Raw genomic sequence first — 16132 nt, 5'->3', positions numbered from 1 at the left:
GTTTTTAATAAAACAATTAATTAATTAATGGAGCGCTGCAAATGAGTGTTTATTATCGCAATGAATTCCCGAGATTGTACTTAACAATTTTGCGTTTATGGTATGATCCTTCGATCGCAAATTAATTAATTATTTGTACCTATTTTCGTAGCGTGCTGTTTATACGGGCGATTAGTTCGGCAGTTTCACCGCTAGATGGCGATACTATTTGTGTGCTCGTAAACGGGCATTTTTGGAAAATTTGTAATATGTACGAATTTTGGAAGTTAGATATATAGGATCAATTTGACACTAAAAACATTAATTTTGAGCTGCTGGCTTTCAAGATATTCTATATTTTCTGTTTTTGTAGTTCACATGTTTCGCCGCTAGATGGCGATACCATTTGTGTATCCACAAATTTAAAGAAATCTGGAATTTAAAAAATTATGGTGTTCTGCGGTATGAGGGCGGTTCGATATGATGCTGCAATTAATTTAATATTCAGAGCGTTTAATTTGAACACCTGAATTTCATTACATTTCAGGTTTTCTATTTTCTGTTTCTTAATTTAATTTGAAAAATACAAGTCTCCCCTAGGTATTGAATCAATGATTCTTACCGCACTTTGCATGATGATTTATACTATAACCGGCAAGAATTATTTTCCGTTAGGATGGATATCCTTACTCTGATTTGTTATAATTATTATACTTACTATGACAATGTTTATCAGAATTATAAAAAAATTTTGATTCTAATCAGCGCCTGATTAAATTCCTTGATTAGATTTAAATATACACAAAAAGATACAATGTTCTAATTTTATATGGGATTATCTTAGACCGTGTAACATGTATGTTTATTATAAATCGATCTTATCTCCCCTAGCAAGAGAGAATTTTTATAATTACAACCTTGAGGCAGTTGGTTAATAGTTCAATGTTTTATAAACATTGATTACTGTGCGCAGTATCGTTCGTTTACCCTCGAGCGACTGTTGAGAAATGTCATCGATTTTTATAGGGCATGCAGTGTCTGATACTGGCTTGATTCGTCAACTGTGGTTTGCCTTTGTTCTTGGAGGAATACGTAATCGTGTTGCCACAAAGATAAGTATGACACCTTTGACCAGATAACGTGGCCAAAAGTAACAGCTGCGTGGCAAATTGGTCTGTTCACTGTCAATTATCGTTCTCGACACGGTAACGCTGAAATGGCGGAAGGATCTGAATTAAGTTTCTTCGACTTAAGGCTGGTACACGATCACTTTGATCGTGCCCTCGTGGAGGACGACGATATTGATCTCAAAGCCTACTTAGACGCCTACAATGAGCTCTACAAGTGAGTCAATTATGAAACAATTGTTCTTTCATTGAACATAACCTTTCATTGCTATATACCTTGCAATAATCCCATATAATTCTAATTTATTGGCAATACATTCTAATTTCAGCTGAAAGTCAGACATTTGCCATTAATATTTGTCTTTAAACTATTGTCAATTCATGTACACTATCCTTACTTCTTATACCCATATGTAACATAACGCATTCAAATCTTCTTATATGTAATCTAATGCATAGCAATTATTGCTTGCTTCAACTCCATTCTTTATGTCTGAATATGCATAAGGTATAATGTAATACGTATACACAGATTTTTCCAGTTGATGGGCAGTGTATTTGGCTTCGTGTCCTCTGATTTGAAGCAAAAGATTGAAATACTGATTGAATTGACAAGCAAAGATGATCAGAATTACACCACCATAAAAACAATGATATTACACGAGAAGGAGAATAAACTTCTCGATAAGGGAGACTATACAAATGGGGCACGTACACTATTAAGACTCCACAGGGGATTAGGTATTACACTGACAATGAGCTGAATTCTGTCATGTGACTCCTTTGCTCTGTGCGTACCAACGCTACTACTGAACTTTCAGATTTTATTAGAGAATTCTTGAGGCAACTAGGTGACCTATCAGACACTGATAAGACATCTACCTCTTGTCAAGATGCGTATAGTAAAACCTTAGCCAAGCATCATCCATGGGTGATCAGAAAAGCAGCCATGGTTGCCATGTACACTATGCCAACCAGAGAACTTTTATTTAAAAAGGTATATCGTCAAACGTAAAAACAATTCCAGGATATTTTATATTCTATCTTCCAGGTTTGCGGGTCTGAGGTCCAAAGGAATGTCGACGTCTTGCCAAAAATGTTGGAGGTGACTGCCGACGTGTTCAATCGTACTCACACTATCTACGAGGTCCATCAACTTCACGCTTTACCGTAGAGAATAATTTAAAAAAAATCTAGCTTTATGGTACAATCAAATAAAAATGGCTGCACCTGTTTCACGGAAGCTGCCCGGGAAAGCATGCTGCGCGAACATTCCGTATAAGAAAATTGTGATACGCGGTAATCTTACTTGGTACGGTCCGCTCTAGCATTTTGTAACGACCACTTTTTACTTAAGTGTATACACTGTTGTTTATAATTTCTGATATTGTACAAAATGCACCAGTCCTTGCCCTACTCTCCTTTCTCCGTACTCTCCTTTGTAGCTTTAATTCCTCTGTACACCTGTCTAACACGAATTATATAGATATAGAGCAATCCGCGTAGAATCGACGTCGAACGATTCGGTGCAATCTTTATTTATCAATTAAATGTTTTTATTACAAACCAGTATTGTACAAGAATATCAATGAATATCTGCGAGATGAAAGGAAACACGTCTGTCTTTTGTACCCTGTTTTTTTACACGTTTAAGCAACGGATAGTAAAATCACGATTACGAAGCTGGAAAAGTCTTTCAAGAACTCGATCGGTTAGCTGACAAGAGTGTGCGTCGCATTGTTAATGCTTATCGCAGTGCTATTGGCAATGGTAGCGAACGCATCGTCGGTTATCAGCACTCCTGAAAAAATCACGTCATCGTGTTAGGAAAGTAACTAAAAATAATTTCGAAGGCAAAAGACATCGAATGTTACCAGCGAAGCTAGCTGTGAGAAAACAGATCGCGCTGCCAGCTACAAACGCTCTCATGACAGTGCTCGTGATCTGTTCCTTCTTTTCCGGTGCTATAGAAGTCAGCCCGCCAAGCGTGATACCTATGGACCCCGGATTAGCGAAACCACAAATGGCGAACGTCGCGATCGCTTCTGTTCTGCCAAATATTCTACCCTGACGTTTGAATTCCCCTAATTTCTGGTAGGCAACGAACTCGTTGATGACGGTTTTCAGACCTATTAAGGTTGCCACATCCTCGCATTCCTCCCAAGGCACCCCCATAATCCAACTTAGGGGTTTGAACACCTTCGATAATATCAGCTACAAACAGAAAATCAAAAACTGGCAATTAATCAATCCTAAACCGAGGTATATTCACGTTTTCTGTTGAAAACAGCTGTAGAGAATAGTCAGTAATAGGAATATAAGAATGTAAATAATTTTCTGGGTATTTAACTCTTTGCACTCGAGGGCTCCAGAGCGGAGCCATTTAAAATTTGTCTTCAAACTCGAGGGCGCCGCTATAGAGACAATGCAAATAATTTTCAGTTCATAACATAAGGACAAAGACAAATCGTAAAAACTATTGTGTATAGGATATTAATTTTATAATTTTTTGTCTTATATATTATAACATTTGTATCCATAATCAATTAAAAAAACAATAATACACAACAATGACTTTTCTTTTAATGCACACACCATTTACTTATATGTGAATATGATCTTTCCACTGAAGTTGCTTCGAGTGCAAAGGTTTAACTCTTTGCACTCGGTAGGTGACTTTCAATTTGACACAGTACAACTATAGAATCTGATATTTAATGTTGAACTTTGTACAATGAGGTGAACTATTGGAATAACTTTGTTCCTCGATGTACTGATTTCTTTTCAAATTAGTCTCAAAGAATATCTCGTCAAAAAATATTAAATACTTCTAGTAACTTCCGAGTGCAAAGGATTAACGAAGAAAGTATTTATAACAAGAGGATTGACAATAAGAATTCGCTTACTTCAAGGCTGAGGGGAACCCCGAAATATTGGGGATCGTAGCCAACCAACGTGCCCAGCCAGCCAAGTACCGAGTTCACTAGAGTAATGAACGCTACAAACGCGACAATATTGGCAATTATTCCTAGAACAAGGGGGATAGCTGCCAGTGCACCCTTAGTGGCAGCGTCTATGAGACTGGAGTCTGTCCTGGACAAACGATCCTGCTTTAATTCGACAAAATTTCGTTTATCGTCTTCAACGACGTTGGAACAGAAAGAGATCTCTATGAATAGATAAATATATAAAAGAAACCGTCGAACGTTTAGAAAGGTTTCCACTGTTCGACCGTGATAGAAATCTAATTACATTGTCAAGTATCTGCCGCTCTATCGAGCTGTCCAAACAGATTGAACATTTTCGGTAAATCAAATATACACTTGTGCTCACGATTTCTCGAGTTTCACGCTCTGTCGGGTGATTAGGATCTCCTCGGTCTCGGGGTAAAATAGTTTCGAGTAGCACAGAGTAGCCGGTGCTGCCATCAGCGAAGCCGTTATCAGATGAGCCGGGTTCGCGCCGAACTCGATGTACGCTGCCAGCACAGTTCCTGTGACAAGCCAACAAGATACGATCTCGATGATAAGGAGCCATCAATGGAGGAAAGATTATCAGTCGCATTAAAACGGATGTTCCAAACAACCTGACACTGTCGCGAAACCCGACGCCATGAGAGTGTGGAACTCGGAAGTGGTCAGCTTCTTCATGTAGGGCTTAAGAATCAATGGAGATTCTGTCTGGAAGCAAACGAAGGAATTACGATTCACTGATAAGCAAACAATGTTTCTAGGTCCTGCTCGATTCGATTATCATTTACCATTCCTACGAAGATATTCGCGGAGCAGCTCATCGACTCGCAAATCGACGTTCCCAGCAGGCTTTGCAGAATGCGACCAATATTCACGATGATCCATTGCATCACGCCTAGGTGGAACAGGGTTTGGATTATGAAGCTGAAGTAGTAGATCGTTGGCAGGACCTGAAGATTATATTCATTAAATATTTAACTATAATTGTAACTAAATATTTCATTATTATTAGTTGATAAGCTGTAACTAGTACTAAATATTTAATTATATATCAGATAATAGAGGTTGTAGTTATAGTTCCTTTTAGGCGGTCGCCTCAGTGTTGACACGTTGAATGCCGCACGATTTCACGGAGCAAAATACAAGAAGTAAGAAAGAGTATCAAGTATTTTTAATTGAATTGCGTTATCATTGTCGCACGGTTATTTGCTAAACGTCATCGCTGTAGTTTCATTATTTCTAGTATGGAGTTTTTACATAATCATCGTTTGATCGAGTGAATTATAGTAATTCGATTTGGTCGTGGGTCACCGGTGACCCCGCGGAATTCAACGTGTCAATAGAGTCAGCGCAGAGAGTTCCTGCTAACCGAAAACGCGAAGACCCCGTCAGCGACCAATTTCTCCGAGAAGATAAAGGCTGAGCCGGCTTTGCCAAAGTTCAAGAACGTCGTCACTTTATCGGCGATGCACTGGAAAATCGCTCGGCCGACGTCCCAGCGGATCGTCAGCAGGCCGAAGAGGAATTGCAAAATCAGTCCGCATAAAACTGGCCTCCAATTGACCTGCGGGAATTCAGAGAAAGATCATCATTCGATTAGCCGCGCGGACGCTCGGGGACATGCGAGGGTCTCGGCGAGTCGCGTCGCGCTCCAGATATTAACCATACGTCCCGTACGGCGATGAAATATTTATGTAAATAACAGATTTATTTGAATCGTATCGGGCGGGCAACGCTGAATTTTGAATCTCCGATTTGAGATTCAAAAATCGGCGGAATAAAGCGAGCGCCGCGGGTTCAGGGGACGTTTGATGAGATTCACTGACACGGCTGGGATGCTTCGAGAAGAGCCATCCGAGGCTCAACAGGATCACCACTCCGATGAGGCTCATTAGCCTTTCTCTAGAGTCCACCGTGTCGAAAATCAGAAAGATGATGATGGCGGCGAACACGCACGCGTACAACACCGTCCGGAAAACCCTGCCGCCGTATCTGCAACCGGCGGTATCGTGATGTTTCGTTGATTAGGATCAGATTGATAAGATAATTGAAAGCTTTTTCTTTTTATAGGAGGCTTGCCTGGTGTTTTGGAAGGTTTCCAAGCGACCTCGGAACGGACTGCTATGTTGACCGATCTTTTTCCTGAAACGTTTCGCGAGGTAGTGATACAACACGCCGGCGTAGCCGATGACGAAGAGGAGGAGCAGCATTCCGTAGCCATGGCACCAGTTGTAGCCTTTCTCGTAATCTGGAATTGTTGTTGTCAATTGCGTAGGAACGTATTTCTAAGATGATAATTATAAACTCATCCTGAAGGAATGACGCTGTTATCTTACTATAGATTAATCGAAGCGATTCTTTCTATAAGTTAAACCTTCGCGTTCTTTGTTCTCGAGAGAACTTCTAGATATTCCAGCGCTAATCGGCTTCTATAGTATCGCCATGTTGCAACACTTTTTGCGAGTCTGGTTTTTATTTCAGTATTTTTTCGTGCAACCGATTAACTGGAAATCGATCTCGAAGGACTTCGGAAAGTGCGACGGAGAATAAGTTATATTAAGAGAACTATCAGATAGATCTAAATGACCCATTCCTTGATTTTTTCTTTCGTAATTACTGAAACACAAACACCTCTTTGAGAAATTACTAAAGAAGCTAATTAATAAATCCACGTTTGCAATTTATAAAGAAATTGTTAAAGGTCAGTAAGTGCTCGGTAGTTTTACTGTTAAATTTTCATAGTCGATTTTGCGTCGAGTGCATGAGAATGCAAGTTGCTCATGAATATTCATCGAGTTATTCAAATCTATATATCTTTGTTCACGAGTGTTATTTTTACTGAGAATGTATCCTTACGTAGGGAAATTGTTAACACTAGGTTTACGGAACGCGTCAAATTGACGTATATTGGATTTTAGAAATATTATTTTGTAAATGTTTACGCCGATTTTGATTGATGTGATCACACTGACAGTATCCCAATTACCTACTATCAAATCTCCAGTTTCCACAAGCTAAATAAACGGGCATCAATTCTTTTAGGAATAATAGAATGAAGTGTACAATAAATGCCTGTAAACCTAGTGTTAAGGATAAAGTGACTCTGATCGGTCTGATCTAGAAATAGAGATAATTCTCTCAATCATATCAACATACTGTTGTTTCTCCAGTACAACGTGGCGAAAACGAAGTAGGTCAGCAACACGAGGTTGACAAGGAGCAAGACTAGGACCTTAACTGTCCTGCGGTGCTTCGACAGGAAAACGTCCAGCGCGTTGTATCCTGCGGCTAAGAAACCAGGGGACTCCGCCTTTGTCGTCGCCTGTGACCCAAGCAGAAAGAAACATTTCATTGTAGCGCTAACGAACCAAGGCTAATCTATTGTTTAGCGGATAACATAATTAGTGTGCCAATATGCCGAGACCACGCACGGTACAATCGCGACGCGCCGGCCTTACGCTCGGCGAGATAACTTTTGTAATTATATAATTCACAGATCCTTTATCCTCACAGAAACTCGAATGATCGGCAAGAAAATTCATTTCCAGCTACTTCGAGCCTCTTAACCCCTTGCTTCATGGTATATAATATAACCATGATCGATACAACTACTTTGTCATTAACACGTTGATTACCACGGTGATGACCGGAGCTTTCGAATGACTTGAAAACAATTGTACCTCTTAAGATAACTGACATCCAATAAAAATGTTCAACAGAGCAAGTAAATAGATAATAATGTGACTTACGAATTGTACCAAATGATAATCAGTTTTTATCTTCGCTACAAAGGAAAAGATGACAAAACACTGAAATTTTTCGTGGTAGTCAACGTGTTAACAATTTATTGGAAAAAGTTAAAAAGTTAAAAAATTTATTTATTCGACGTTTATGTTTGCTCTAGTATAATAAATGATAACAAGAGGATGATATTTAATTTGGATTCAAAAGAATTGTGTAATACGCTTGCTAAATTCTGTTAAGAATCTTCACGTGTCTGACACGATATTGTAAGGCTAGGAATTAACAAGATTAGATTTACGAACGTTAATCCTATACTTTATTCTATTCTACTTAGGTAATTACGTGTTCGTCCATGGAAATCGCGAAACTGTCGCTTCAGAGTATTGTAATGCGTATTCGCGTAATTGCACGAATCAAAATCTAAGCTCGTGTAATATTTTACTGCCGACAATTCGTAAGAAATGCAACAAAATGTTCCATTCTACTTCGAGTGGAAATTTCAATTGTAGATGATACATAGATAATAGCAAAATAGTTGTCTTTGATCTGTTACTAATTAACACATTGTATGCCATGGAAGCCACCGGTGACCCCCAACCAAATCGAATTATTGTAATTCACTTAATTAAACGACGATTATTTAGAAATATTTCTATATTATAAATAATGCTACCTAACGTGGTGATGTTCAACTAGATGAATGTGCGATAATAATTACGCAATTCAATCAAATGATTTAATATTATAGTTTTCCCATTTTGTGTAGTTTGCTTTATGAAATCGCGCGGCATTCAACGTGTTAATGTGTGAACCATTCGGTATCCGTGAAATTTACAGGTTCAGTGAATGTAGTGTTGTCTCTGACAAAGTAAGTACAACTCATTGGTATGATTTTCATTGTATTCATTCTAACGATCATGTTCGTCACGATATTCATTTGATTTTACCGTGTACACACGCGTGTAATAAACGTATAAAAGTACAGTCTATCAACCACTGTTATTTCCATCGATTATCATCGATTCCGAGAAACAGCGCCGTTCCGCAATATACGACAAACGAACAATGAGGAAAACGATTGCATACCTTGTTTTTCATAAACTCGTCGCCGCGTTCTCCCGCTTCCAGTACACTCAGCTCATTGTCCTGTCAAAGTAACAAACATTTAATTAAACAACGATGCATCGGTTGACGCTTGATATTGCGATCGAGTCTAAATATATTTATATTTAGATAATTTCATCGTGACGCGTCGAGAGCCACTGATTAGAAAATTATTAATAACCAGAACTTTATTCAAGTATATAATTATCGAATAGAGTTTTAAAAAGCAAGAATAAAATACAAGTAATGCCGTTCATTACTCATTCCTGCATTAATTCTTATAATACCTTACAAATGCTAAGCCAGCAGGCTTGCGATAAGACACTGTATTTCCTACAACACAGGGATATAAATAAACTACGACTTAACTAAACTCATAGTACACAGATCCGGAAAACTAATGTTTCACGTGTAAATCTTAAATAGTGAAAATTGGACTTTCCATTTAGTATCAATCAAACATCGTAATGATTCTATATGTCCTTAACCAGTTAACTGTGGAATTTAGTTGGAAAAACCTCTCGTTCTGCGCGCAATAAAATAAAAAAATGGAGCTGTACTCATCGAACGCAGGACGAATGCACGTAGAGTATATTTTAATGACAGATCAAAGCGAAAGAAAGAATTACATGTCTATGTGAAAAAATGAATTCATCGCTGAAAGAATTAGTATCATGTCAAGCTTTACGATGACGTGTATACTCGTCCAACACATTTAACTAGTTAAGTAGATTTGAAGATACTTGAGGTAAACAAATATCAAAAGCTGAAGGAAAACTGGGTGAATCGCTAAAGACAATCGTATCATACAGGTAAACAAACGTGATGTAACTAGTATACGATAATGACAATAATTAACGCTAACCGTGAACCGATCAAAGACCGGTACTGAAATTTGATAAAAAATCCTGTTCCCCTTCTTTCACTTTACTTTATATCAATTCCTATATTGCCTGATTCAGTTTCTCAATTTCTTTTCCTTCGTTTCTGATTAACTATCTAACCTAATTAACATGACCCATTCCTGATTTCATTTTTCCTAGTTATTCAACAGATAACAGATGCTTCTCTGAAAAATTACTAAAGAAACTGATTTAGCAATACACAAACTGAATTGCAAACCAACTGAAGTCTCAATAATTTATTTACGAGGTTTCTACAGAGCAATTTCGAGAAGACAATTGAACTACTCGGTAGTTCTAGCGTTGAACTTCCGTCTGTAGCCAATTACATATTCCACTGATAGGAATGAGCATCCGCAAAGTGGCAGTGCGATTAGTGTTAACGTGTACCTCGAAAGCTGGATTCGCGGTGCCTGACATGTTTCTTAGTCCCAGATGGAGCGAGGCGGTGAAAAGGTGTACTCAGTGTCAGCAGTCCCTCAGCACTGCCGCGAGCATTGGTAGCACATGGCTCCGATGTCGAGGTAAACGAATAACTATTGTACTACAGAACCGACCGGGCCTCGCGAGCATAGGTATCTCGATTAACAATCGTTTCTGTAAACAGTAGATAACATTGATAAGAATAGTACTGCTCGCCGAAAACACTGCCTGTGCTTCGACCGATCTCCTCCGAGGATCACTTTCTCCTCTATCGTTCCTAACGCAATCGACGGAATCCTAATCTATAGTCAATCGTCAATCGTGAGCAGAAAATGTGACACTGTCGACGTGAGATTCTCATAATCCGTGCAAGTCGATGCGTTTTTAATATTGCCAGAATTCGATTGCATCAAAGTGATTCGAGTAACCTAATCCTCGATAAGTTCATCACGCGTATTATCTTCGTGTAAGCGTTCAGATTCAAATATCGACGGTACAGAACGTCGATTCGTGTTATCAAATAATATTCATATACTTCATTATGCGTCGAATCGTCGCATGTCGCGAATCTAGCGTTAAGGTTCGATGCTATCGAGGATGAAGTGTCGGAAAGTCCAAGGTGCTGGGCGATCTGTGGTGAAGAGGAACCATCAACCACCATTGATAGAGTGACGTTTCGTCGACGCGACGCGACGCGTCGGATCACGTGCACGCCGATAAGCCGTTCGAACAACTGAAGAATCCACGGGCGACTCGTTCCTGTTCGACCTGTGCTTGAACAACGATAAGGAAGTAGGGGAAATCGCATCTGACACAATAATGAACTTCGAGTGCCGGAATATTGCAATTGACCTCGTCCCCGTTCGCGGACGATTCATTATTCCGTCGGATCTACTAGTTTCCCCTACTTCGCGGCGGTGCAACGCGCGTTTCGCACTGTCGCGAATATCCACCTGTGGTTCACGGCGAGCCGCGAATATTTATCGCGTCCTCGTGTTTATCGCGGGTTACGGCGCGCGTTAAGTAACGACGCCGATGCACGACTAGCCGCGGCCGACTACGTCCGATCCGGCGACTCGTGAAAGTTCTATCGTCGTTTTACTCGGCTCGCGGGCTCGCCGGTTGTGTCACCGTTTCGCGGGGAATCGATTGCGAGAGCGCGTCGCCGATTCAAAGAGAGAATTTTAGGTTTGATGGCTGGTGGAGGATATTGGAGGATACACTGGTTTATTATGTTTCTTTTCAATATTACACGATTGAATCGGGTGTTGGTTGTATTTCGAAATATAGATTAACCCTTTGCACTCGAGAGGTGACTCAGTCACCACTTGATTTGATACAGCAGAACTATGAAGTTGAATATTTAATGTTTTAAATGAAACTTTGTATTGCTATAGGATAAAGAATTATCGTTAAATTAGTTTTAAGCAATATCGTCTATGTCTCGTCGAAAAATGTTAAATATTTCCAGTGAACAACTTTCAAGTGCAAAGGAGTAATTGTGTTGCGAGTTTGTAGAATTTTTATTGTATTCTATTATTATATAGTTTTCAAGAAAACGAGTTAATGGGTTTGCTTGAATTTAAGTTTTGATTGCCGAACAATTTTGTAAGATGTATTAGTTTATTATGTTTCTTTTTATAGTATGATATAATTGAATCGTATGTTAGTTGTATTTCGAAATATAGATTAATTGTAAGTTTGTAGAATTTTTATTGTATTCTATTATTATATAGTTTTCGAGAAAACGAGTTAATGAATTTGCTTGAATTTAGGTTTGATTGTCGAAAGATTTTGTAAGCTGTATTAGTTTATTATGTTTGTTTTTATAGTATGATATGATTGAAAAGTGTGTTAATTGTATTTCGAAATATAGATTAATTGTAAGTTTGTAGAATTTTTATTGTATTTTATTATTATACAGTTTTTGAGAGAACGCGTTAATGGGTTTGATTGAAGTATTTACCCAGTGGGTGAAGCGTTGCGAGGGTAGCATCGAAAATCTATAAAGAACGGAATTGAGTAATAAACAGTTAGAAGTTCTGTGCTGAGAATATATCATCTCGTTGCTCTCGAGTTCGTTAATCGCGGGCCCAGCCGGAACACGGGGACCGGGGAGCTAAACCGGAAAACGCGGCGCTGTAATCCGCGCTATCTGGTCGCGGATCGAGACGGAAGAGAATTACGCGAGCGTCTCGGGAACACGAATCTGCGCGCGTCCGTGTAATTAGCGATGAGATAGATTAATAGAAAACCGCTTCGGAGTCGAGCACCGGAACCGGAGACGTCTGGAAGCGTTCTCGCGAGCGCGTCGCGATTCAAAATCAAAACGAGCGTATCTTTATTCGAAGGAACATCTAATTATGAATTTCAGATTCGAGGCGTCGGATAGAGTTTCTTGAAATTTTTTAGAATTACTGAAAAGCCACGAGGAGTGTAATTAACTTGCACGCGCGGAGTATGAAAGGATTAATAACGATCGGGGATCTTCACGTTGTCCGAATTCTCCGACGGATTTCCTTGGAAGCGAAGAAACCACGATGTTTCTTCTTTATTAATCAATCGTAGTATGTAAAAACAATGTTGTTCTATCGTGTTCTTCATTAAAATCGGCGGTGTTTGACGTCACGCGTCAATTCCACGTATCGGGACTTTCTCCTCTTTATTCAGAAGTAAGACCGCCTGCGACGCGCCGGGACGACGCCCGGAGCCAAAAGCTACGTCAGACAATTTTCAGCGTCCGATTATTTATTTTCTTCCCGTCTCACTCTCTCATGCGGATCGTGATTCGAGATTTTAATCAATTTCACAGGCTGGCTTGTTTGTCTGCACGTGGAGCCCGAATCGACTAATGGCCGAGGCGAACTCCTTCGGCACACGTGGACCAGAGGCGAAGGTCTTCCTGGAAAGTAGACGCCGAAGACCTATCTAACGAGAGTCTCGTCGAGAGAGAAGTTCCTTTGAAAACATCCAGACCAGATGACGTGAATCAAATGGCAGGATGATTGGCAGTGTAATCGAAGCTGGAGATGGGTCAGTTACGACCCGTGATCAAGTGTCTTGCCTGTGCACTCAGAGCTAATCCAAGTTACTACCAGTACACTTTTGAAATGTGGATTTTATCTTCTAATCTTTTTTGTTTAAATCTGAGTTCTTTGATTTCTTTCGAGGTTGATGAGAATTGATTGGATGGTTCTGTTTTAGGTTCGATAGTGAAATTGAAGCTGAAGCTGAGTCGGTTTCTATCTGTGATCAACTATGTTGCCTGTTCACTGGGAACTAATCTAATTTGCAGTGCACTTTAAAAATTAGGATTGTACTTTCTAATTATCTCTGTTTAAATTAGAGGGTTTTGGTTTTAGGTTAAGTAGTGAAATCGAAGCTAGATTTAGGTCAGTTTCGATCAGTGATCAACTATGTTGCCTGTGCACTGGGAGTTAATCTGATTTGCAAGCAGTGCACTTAAAAAATTGAGATTTTATCTTCTCTGTTTAAATTGTCTTTGTTTAAATTAGATGGTTTTGTTTTTAGGTTAAGTAGTGAAATCGAAGCTAGATTTAGGTCAGTTTCGATCAGTGATCAACTATGTTGCCTCTGCACTGGTAGCTAATCTGATTTGCTAGCAGTGCACTTTAAAAATTGGGATTTTATCTTCTAACTTTGTCTGTTCAAATCCGAGTTCTCTGACTTCTTTTGAAGATGATGCGTATTGATTAAGTCGATTTGCTTTTTAGGTGTCTAATTTATGGAGACTGCTTCCTGTGATCTTTTTCGCGCGGCGGAAGAAGACAAGCGAGCCCGATTCGTTCGGTTTGCGCCGCTGAACACGAGGTGGATTGGGAAGATGATGCCGGGCTTATCTCTTCGAGACGCGAGCAGTTCCGTCCCGAGTCACGTACAGATTTTTGTTGGAAACACCGTTCGCGCGTTTTCTCGTGCGCCCGCTCGCTATCTGACGCGCCATTCCGAGGGAATTTGATTTCCCAGACAGTGCTTATACAGCGAGCAGGATCACACCATCCGAGGATGGGTCGATGAGAACGGAAGTGGACAAGATAAATCTGATTAGAACCATTGGAATGTCGAAATCCGTTCTATCCCCTTCGGAACTTCAACTTCAAATTCGCAAATTCGCGAAACTAATCAAAATTTCCTACATCTAAATTCTGCAAACAAATCTTACGAGTAATTCGAAGCTAGCTGCCTTCCTTTTATTATAAAGAAACCAATTCCAAGGAAAATCGATCGAGTTCTAACTAGAGTATCTATCGTAACATTAACAAGATACTCGTTTAAAGTTGAACGCGTCATTTCTTGTCCGTATTAGAAACACTATTAGATATTCCACATGGAAATGTTAGATCGAGGGTGTGTCTAATGAGAATTCTGCGACGGGTCAGACGTGACCCGGCGTCTGCCAGCCGCGTCGCTGCGTTCGGTCGGCGGTTCGAGGGTTAAACACGGTCATCCGGTCTACCGCGCGTCAACAGGCCGAAATGTGGAACAACTTTCAGTCCGAAAGGAAAGTCTCCGATTATTCGAGACGGGTGGATTTGCATATTGCCCGCGATACGATCGAATTTTCCGCTCGAGACCGCCGGGAACGCGAGACTCGGGGCAGGGGGGTTATTCCGAGATAGAATGCTGCGTCAAAAGGTGCGATTGACGTACGCCAGCGGTACGCCGAAGACGCAATTTGCATTTTTCGTCTTGATCCGCTCGTCGAACTGTCTACGGCCTTGATAACTCTGCACGGCTCTTCTATTTTCCTACTCTACGTAGCGGATGGTTAGGCAGGCCAGTTTTAGGTCTCTGGCGCGACGCCAGGACCCGATGAGAATAGCGAAATCCGAAGAACATAACTCGCGGATAAACATCGCCGTTATACAGGCCCCGCGTTAGAAAGCTACATACGTCACGTCGCCGACGCTGAAAACTTTGGAGCCGATCCCCGACGTGTCCGTCATCCCTCCAGAAACTACCAAAACCCAGAAAAATTCGAACTATGCAGATCATCGGCGAACTCTGTTTCGATGAAGGAAGAAACACGATGGAGAATGGATTTATACACTCGTCCGTTTCTTTGTTTCTTTGATACCACAGCTTAAACCTTTGTCATGTAATTTTCCATCGACAATCTTCTACTCACACAATCAATTGAAACTCTTTCGATCAGATGTTACAATGAAATTCTATGGTCATTGGGAAGATACTCTACGTTAAACGAAAATGTCATTATTTCCGTGGCATTCAGCTTCACGGTACACCGTAGAATATGAAAATGATGCTTTAAGGGTTGTTTCGTGTTACAAAGGCAGAAAAGAAACGACGCAAAGGAGAAGATTTGCGTATGGTGTGTAAGAGGAATTTTCGGGTTTGCCGGAGTTCCCTCGTCAGCCGAAAGAATGGCGTCCAGCGCATGATTCCCACAGAGGAATCCAACGCGCGCGGAAATGCGTATGTAGTTGCTTGCCATGGTGGAAACAGTAAACCAAGATGGCGGCGGCTGCCGGACACGCGAGAACCGAGAGGAAGAAGAAGAAGAAGAAGAATTGAAGAACGATCTGCGAACGACACGCAAGCTTTAGGCTTCTTCCTGTTCCTCATCTTTCCTCCCTCGAGGCGTGCGTCGCGCGCGGATTCTGCGTTTCTAAATAGAGGAACCATAAAACGCGCGGCCACGAGGAGAACCGTGGCACGGCGGATCGCTGTCTTCGACGAAATCGCGGACGATTTACGGGGCGAGTGGCTGGCCCGTTTTAAATCACTCGACGGACTGAAATTTAATGCATCTCTAATTGGGATCACTCGATCCTAACTGTACCGGCGAGCGGGAAGATTCAACCGGCATCGGTGGATCGATGTATGCATGATATGCATT

The 16132-nt window shown here is 40.5% G+C and overlaps 2 protein-coding genes and 1 long non-coding RNA gene across 9 annotated transcripts; 2 read left to right on the top strand and 1 right to left on the bottom strand.

Moving 5' to 3' along the window:
• Positions 1-841: 841 nt before the first annotated feature.
• Positions 842-2484, top strand: LOC116427021 (ceramide-1-phosphate transfer protein). Its single transcript, XM_031976856.2, has 4 exons — positions 842-1323; positions 1639-1847; positions 1928-2103; positions 2158-2484. Exons 1-4 carry the CDS (start codon positions 1196-1198, stop codon positions 2278-2280), a joined length of 636 nt encoding a protein of 211 aa, XP_031832716.1. The 5' UTR covers positions 842-1195; the 3' UTR covers positions 2281-2484.
• A 273-nt stretch (positions 2485-2757) lies between these two features.
• CNT2 (Concentrative nucleoside transporter 2) lies at positions 2758-11456 on the bottom strand. 2 transcript variants are annotated; one of them, XM_031976855.2, is made up of 14 exons: positions 11205-11456; positions 10787-11019; positions 10219-10425; positions 8909-8968; positions 7235-7400; positions 6158-6326; positions 5905-6070; positions 5448-5642; positions 4867-5028; positions 4693-4786; positions 4440-4599; positions 4013-4199; positions 2981-3320; positions 2758-2907 (listed from the first exon to the last, which is right to left on the bottom strand). In XM_031976855.2, the coding sequence occupies exons 3-14, from the start codon at positions 10246-10248 to the stop codon at positions 2819-2821; spliced, it is 1818 nt and encodes a 605-aa protein (XP_031832715.2). In that variant the 5' UTR covers positions 10249-10425; positions 10787-11019; positions 11205-11456; the 3' UTR covers positions 2758-2818. The 2 variants fall into 2 exon arrangements, with proteins under 2 accessions (XP_031832715.2, XP_076230002.1); XM_076373887.1 differs by lacking the exon at positions 10787-11019.
• Positions 10174-15389, top strand: LOC143175287 (uncharacterized). Of its 6 annotated transcripts, none has more exons than XR_013000082.1 (3): positions 10174-10352; positions 13064-13284; positions 13986-15389. It is a non-coding gene; the product is annotated as an uncharacterized LOC143175287 (long non-coding RNA). The 6 variants fall into 6 exon arrangements; XR_013000080.1 differs by having other exon boundaries at positions 13456-15389; XR_013000078.1 differs by having other exon boundaries at positions 13064-13363; positions 13456-15389.
• The last annotated feature ends 743 nt before the right edge of the window (positions 15390-16132 follow it).

This window comes from Nomia melanderi, chromosome 14, assembly GCF_051020985.1.
Source record: "Nomia melanderi isolate GNS246 chromosome 14, iyNomMela1, whole genome shotgun sequence".
In the NCBI taxonomy this organism is placed as follows: Eukaryota; Metazoa; Arthropoda; class Insecta; order Hymenoptera; family Halictidae; genus Nomia; species Nomia melanderi.
Note: the sequence above shows the minus strand (reverse complement) of the source record. Positions and strands in the feature narration are given on the sequence as shown.

Coding starts and splice junctions, on each gene's coding strand:
- LOC116427021 (XM_031976856.2), top strand. CDS start 1,196: ATGGCGGAAGGATCTGAATTAAGTTTCTTCGACTTAAGGCTGGTACAC. Junction 1,324..1,638: donor GCCTACAATGAGCTCTACAA/GTGAGTCAATTA, acceptor ACGTATACACAG/ATTTTTCCAGTTGATGGGCA. Junction 2,104..2,157: donor GAGAACTTTTATTTAAAAAG/GTATATCGTCAA, acceptor TCTATCTTCCAG/GTTTGCGGGTCTGAGGTCCA.
- CNT2 (XM_031976855.2), bottom strand. CDS start 10,248: ATGTCAGGCACCGCGAATCCAGCTTTCGAG. Junction 5,643..5,904: donor TCTCGAAGCATCCCAGCCGT/GTCAGTGAATCT, acceptor GAATTCCCGCAG/GTCAATTGGAGGCCAGTTTT. Junction 4,600..4,692: donor GGGTTTCGCGACAGTGTCAG/GTTGTTTGGAAC, acceptor GGCTTGTCACAG/GAACTGTGCTGGCAGCGTAC.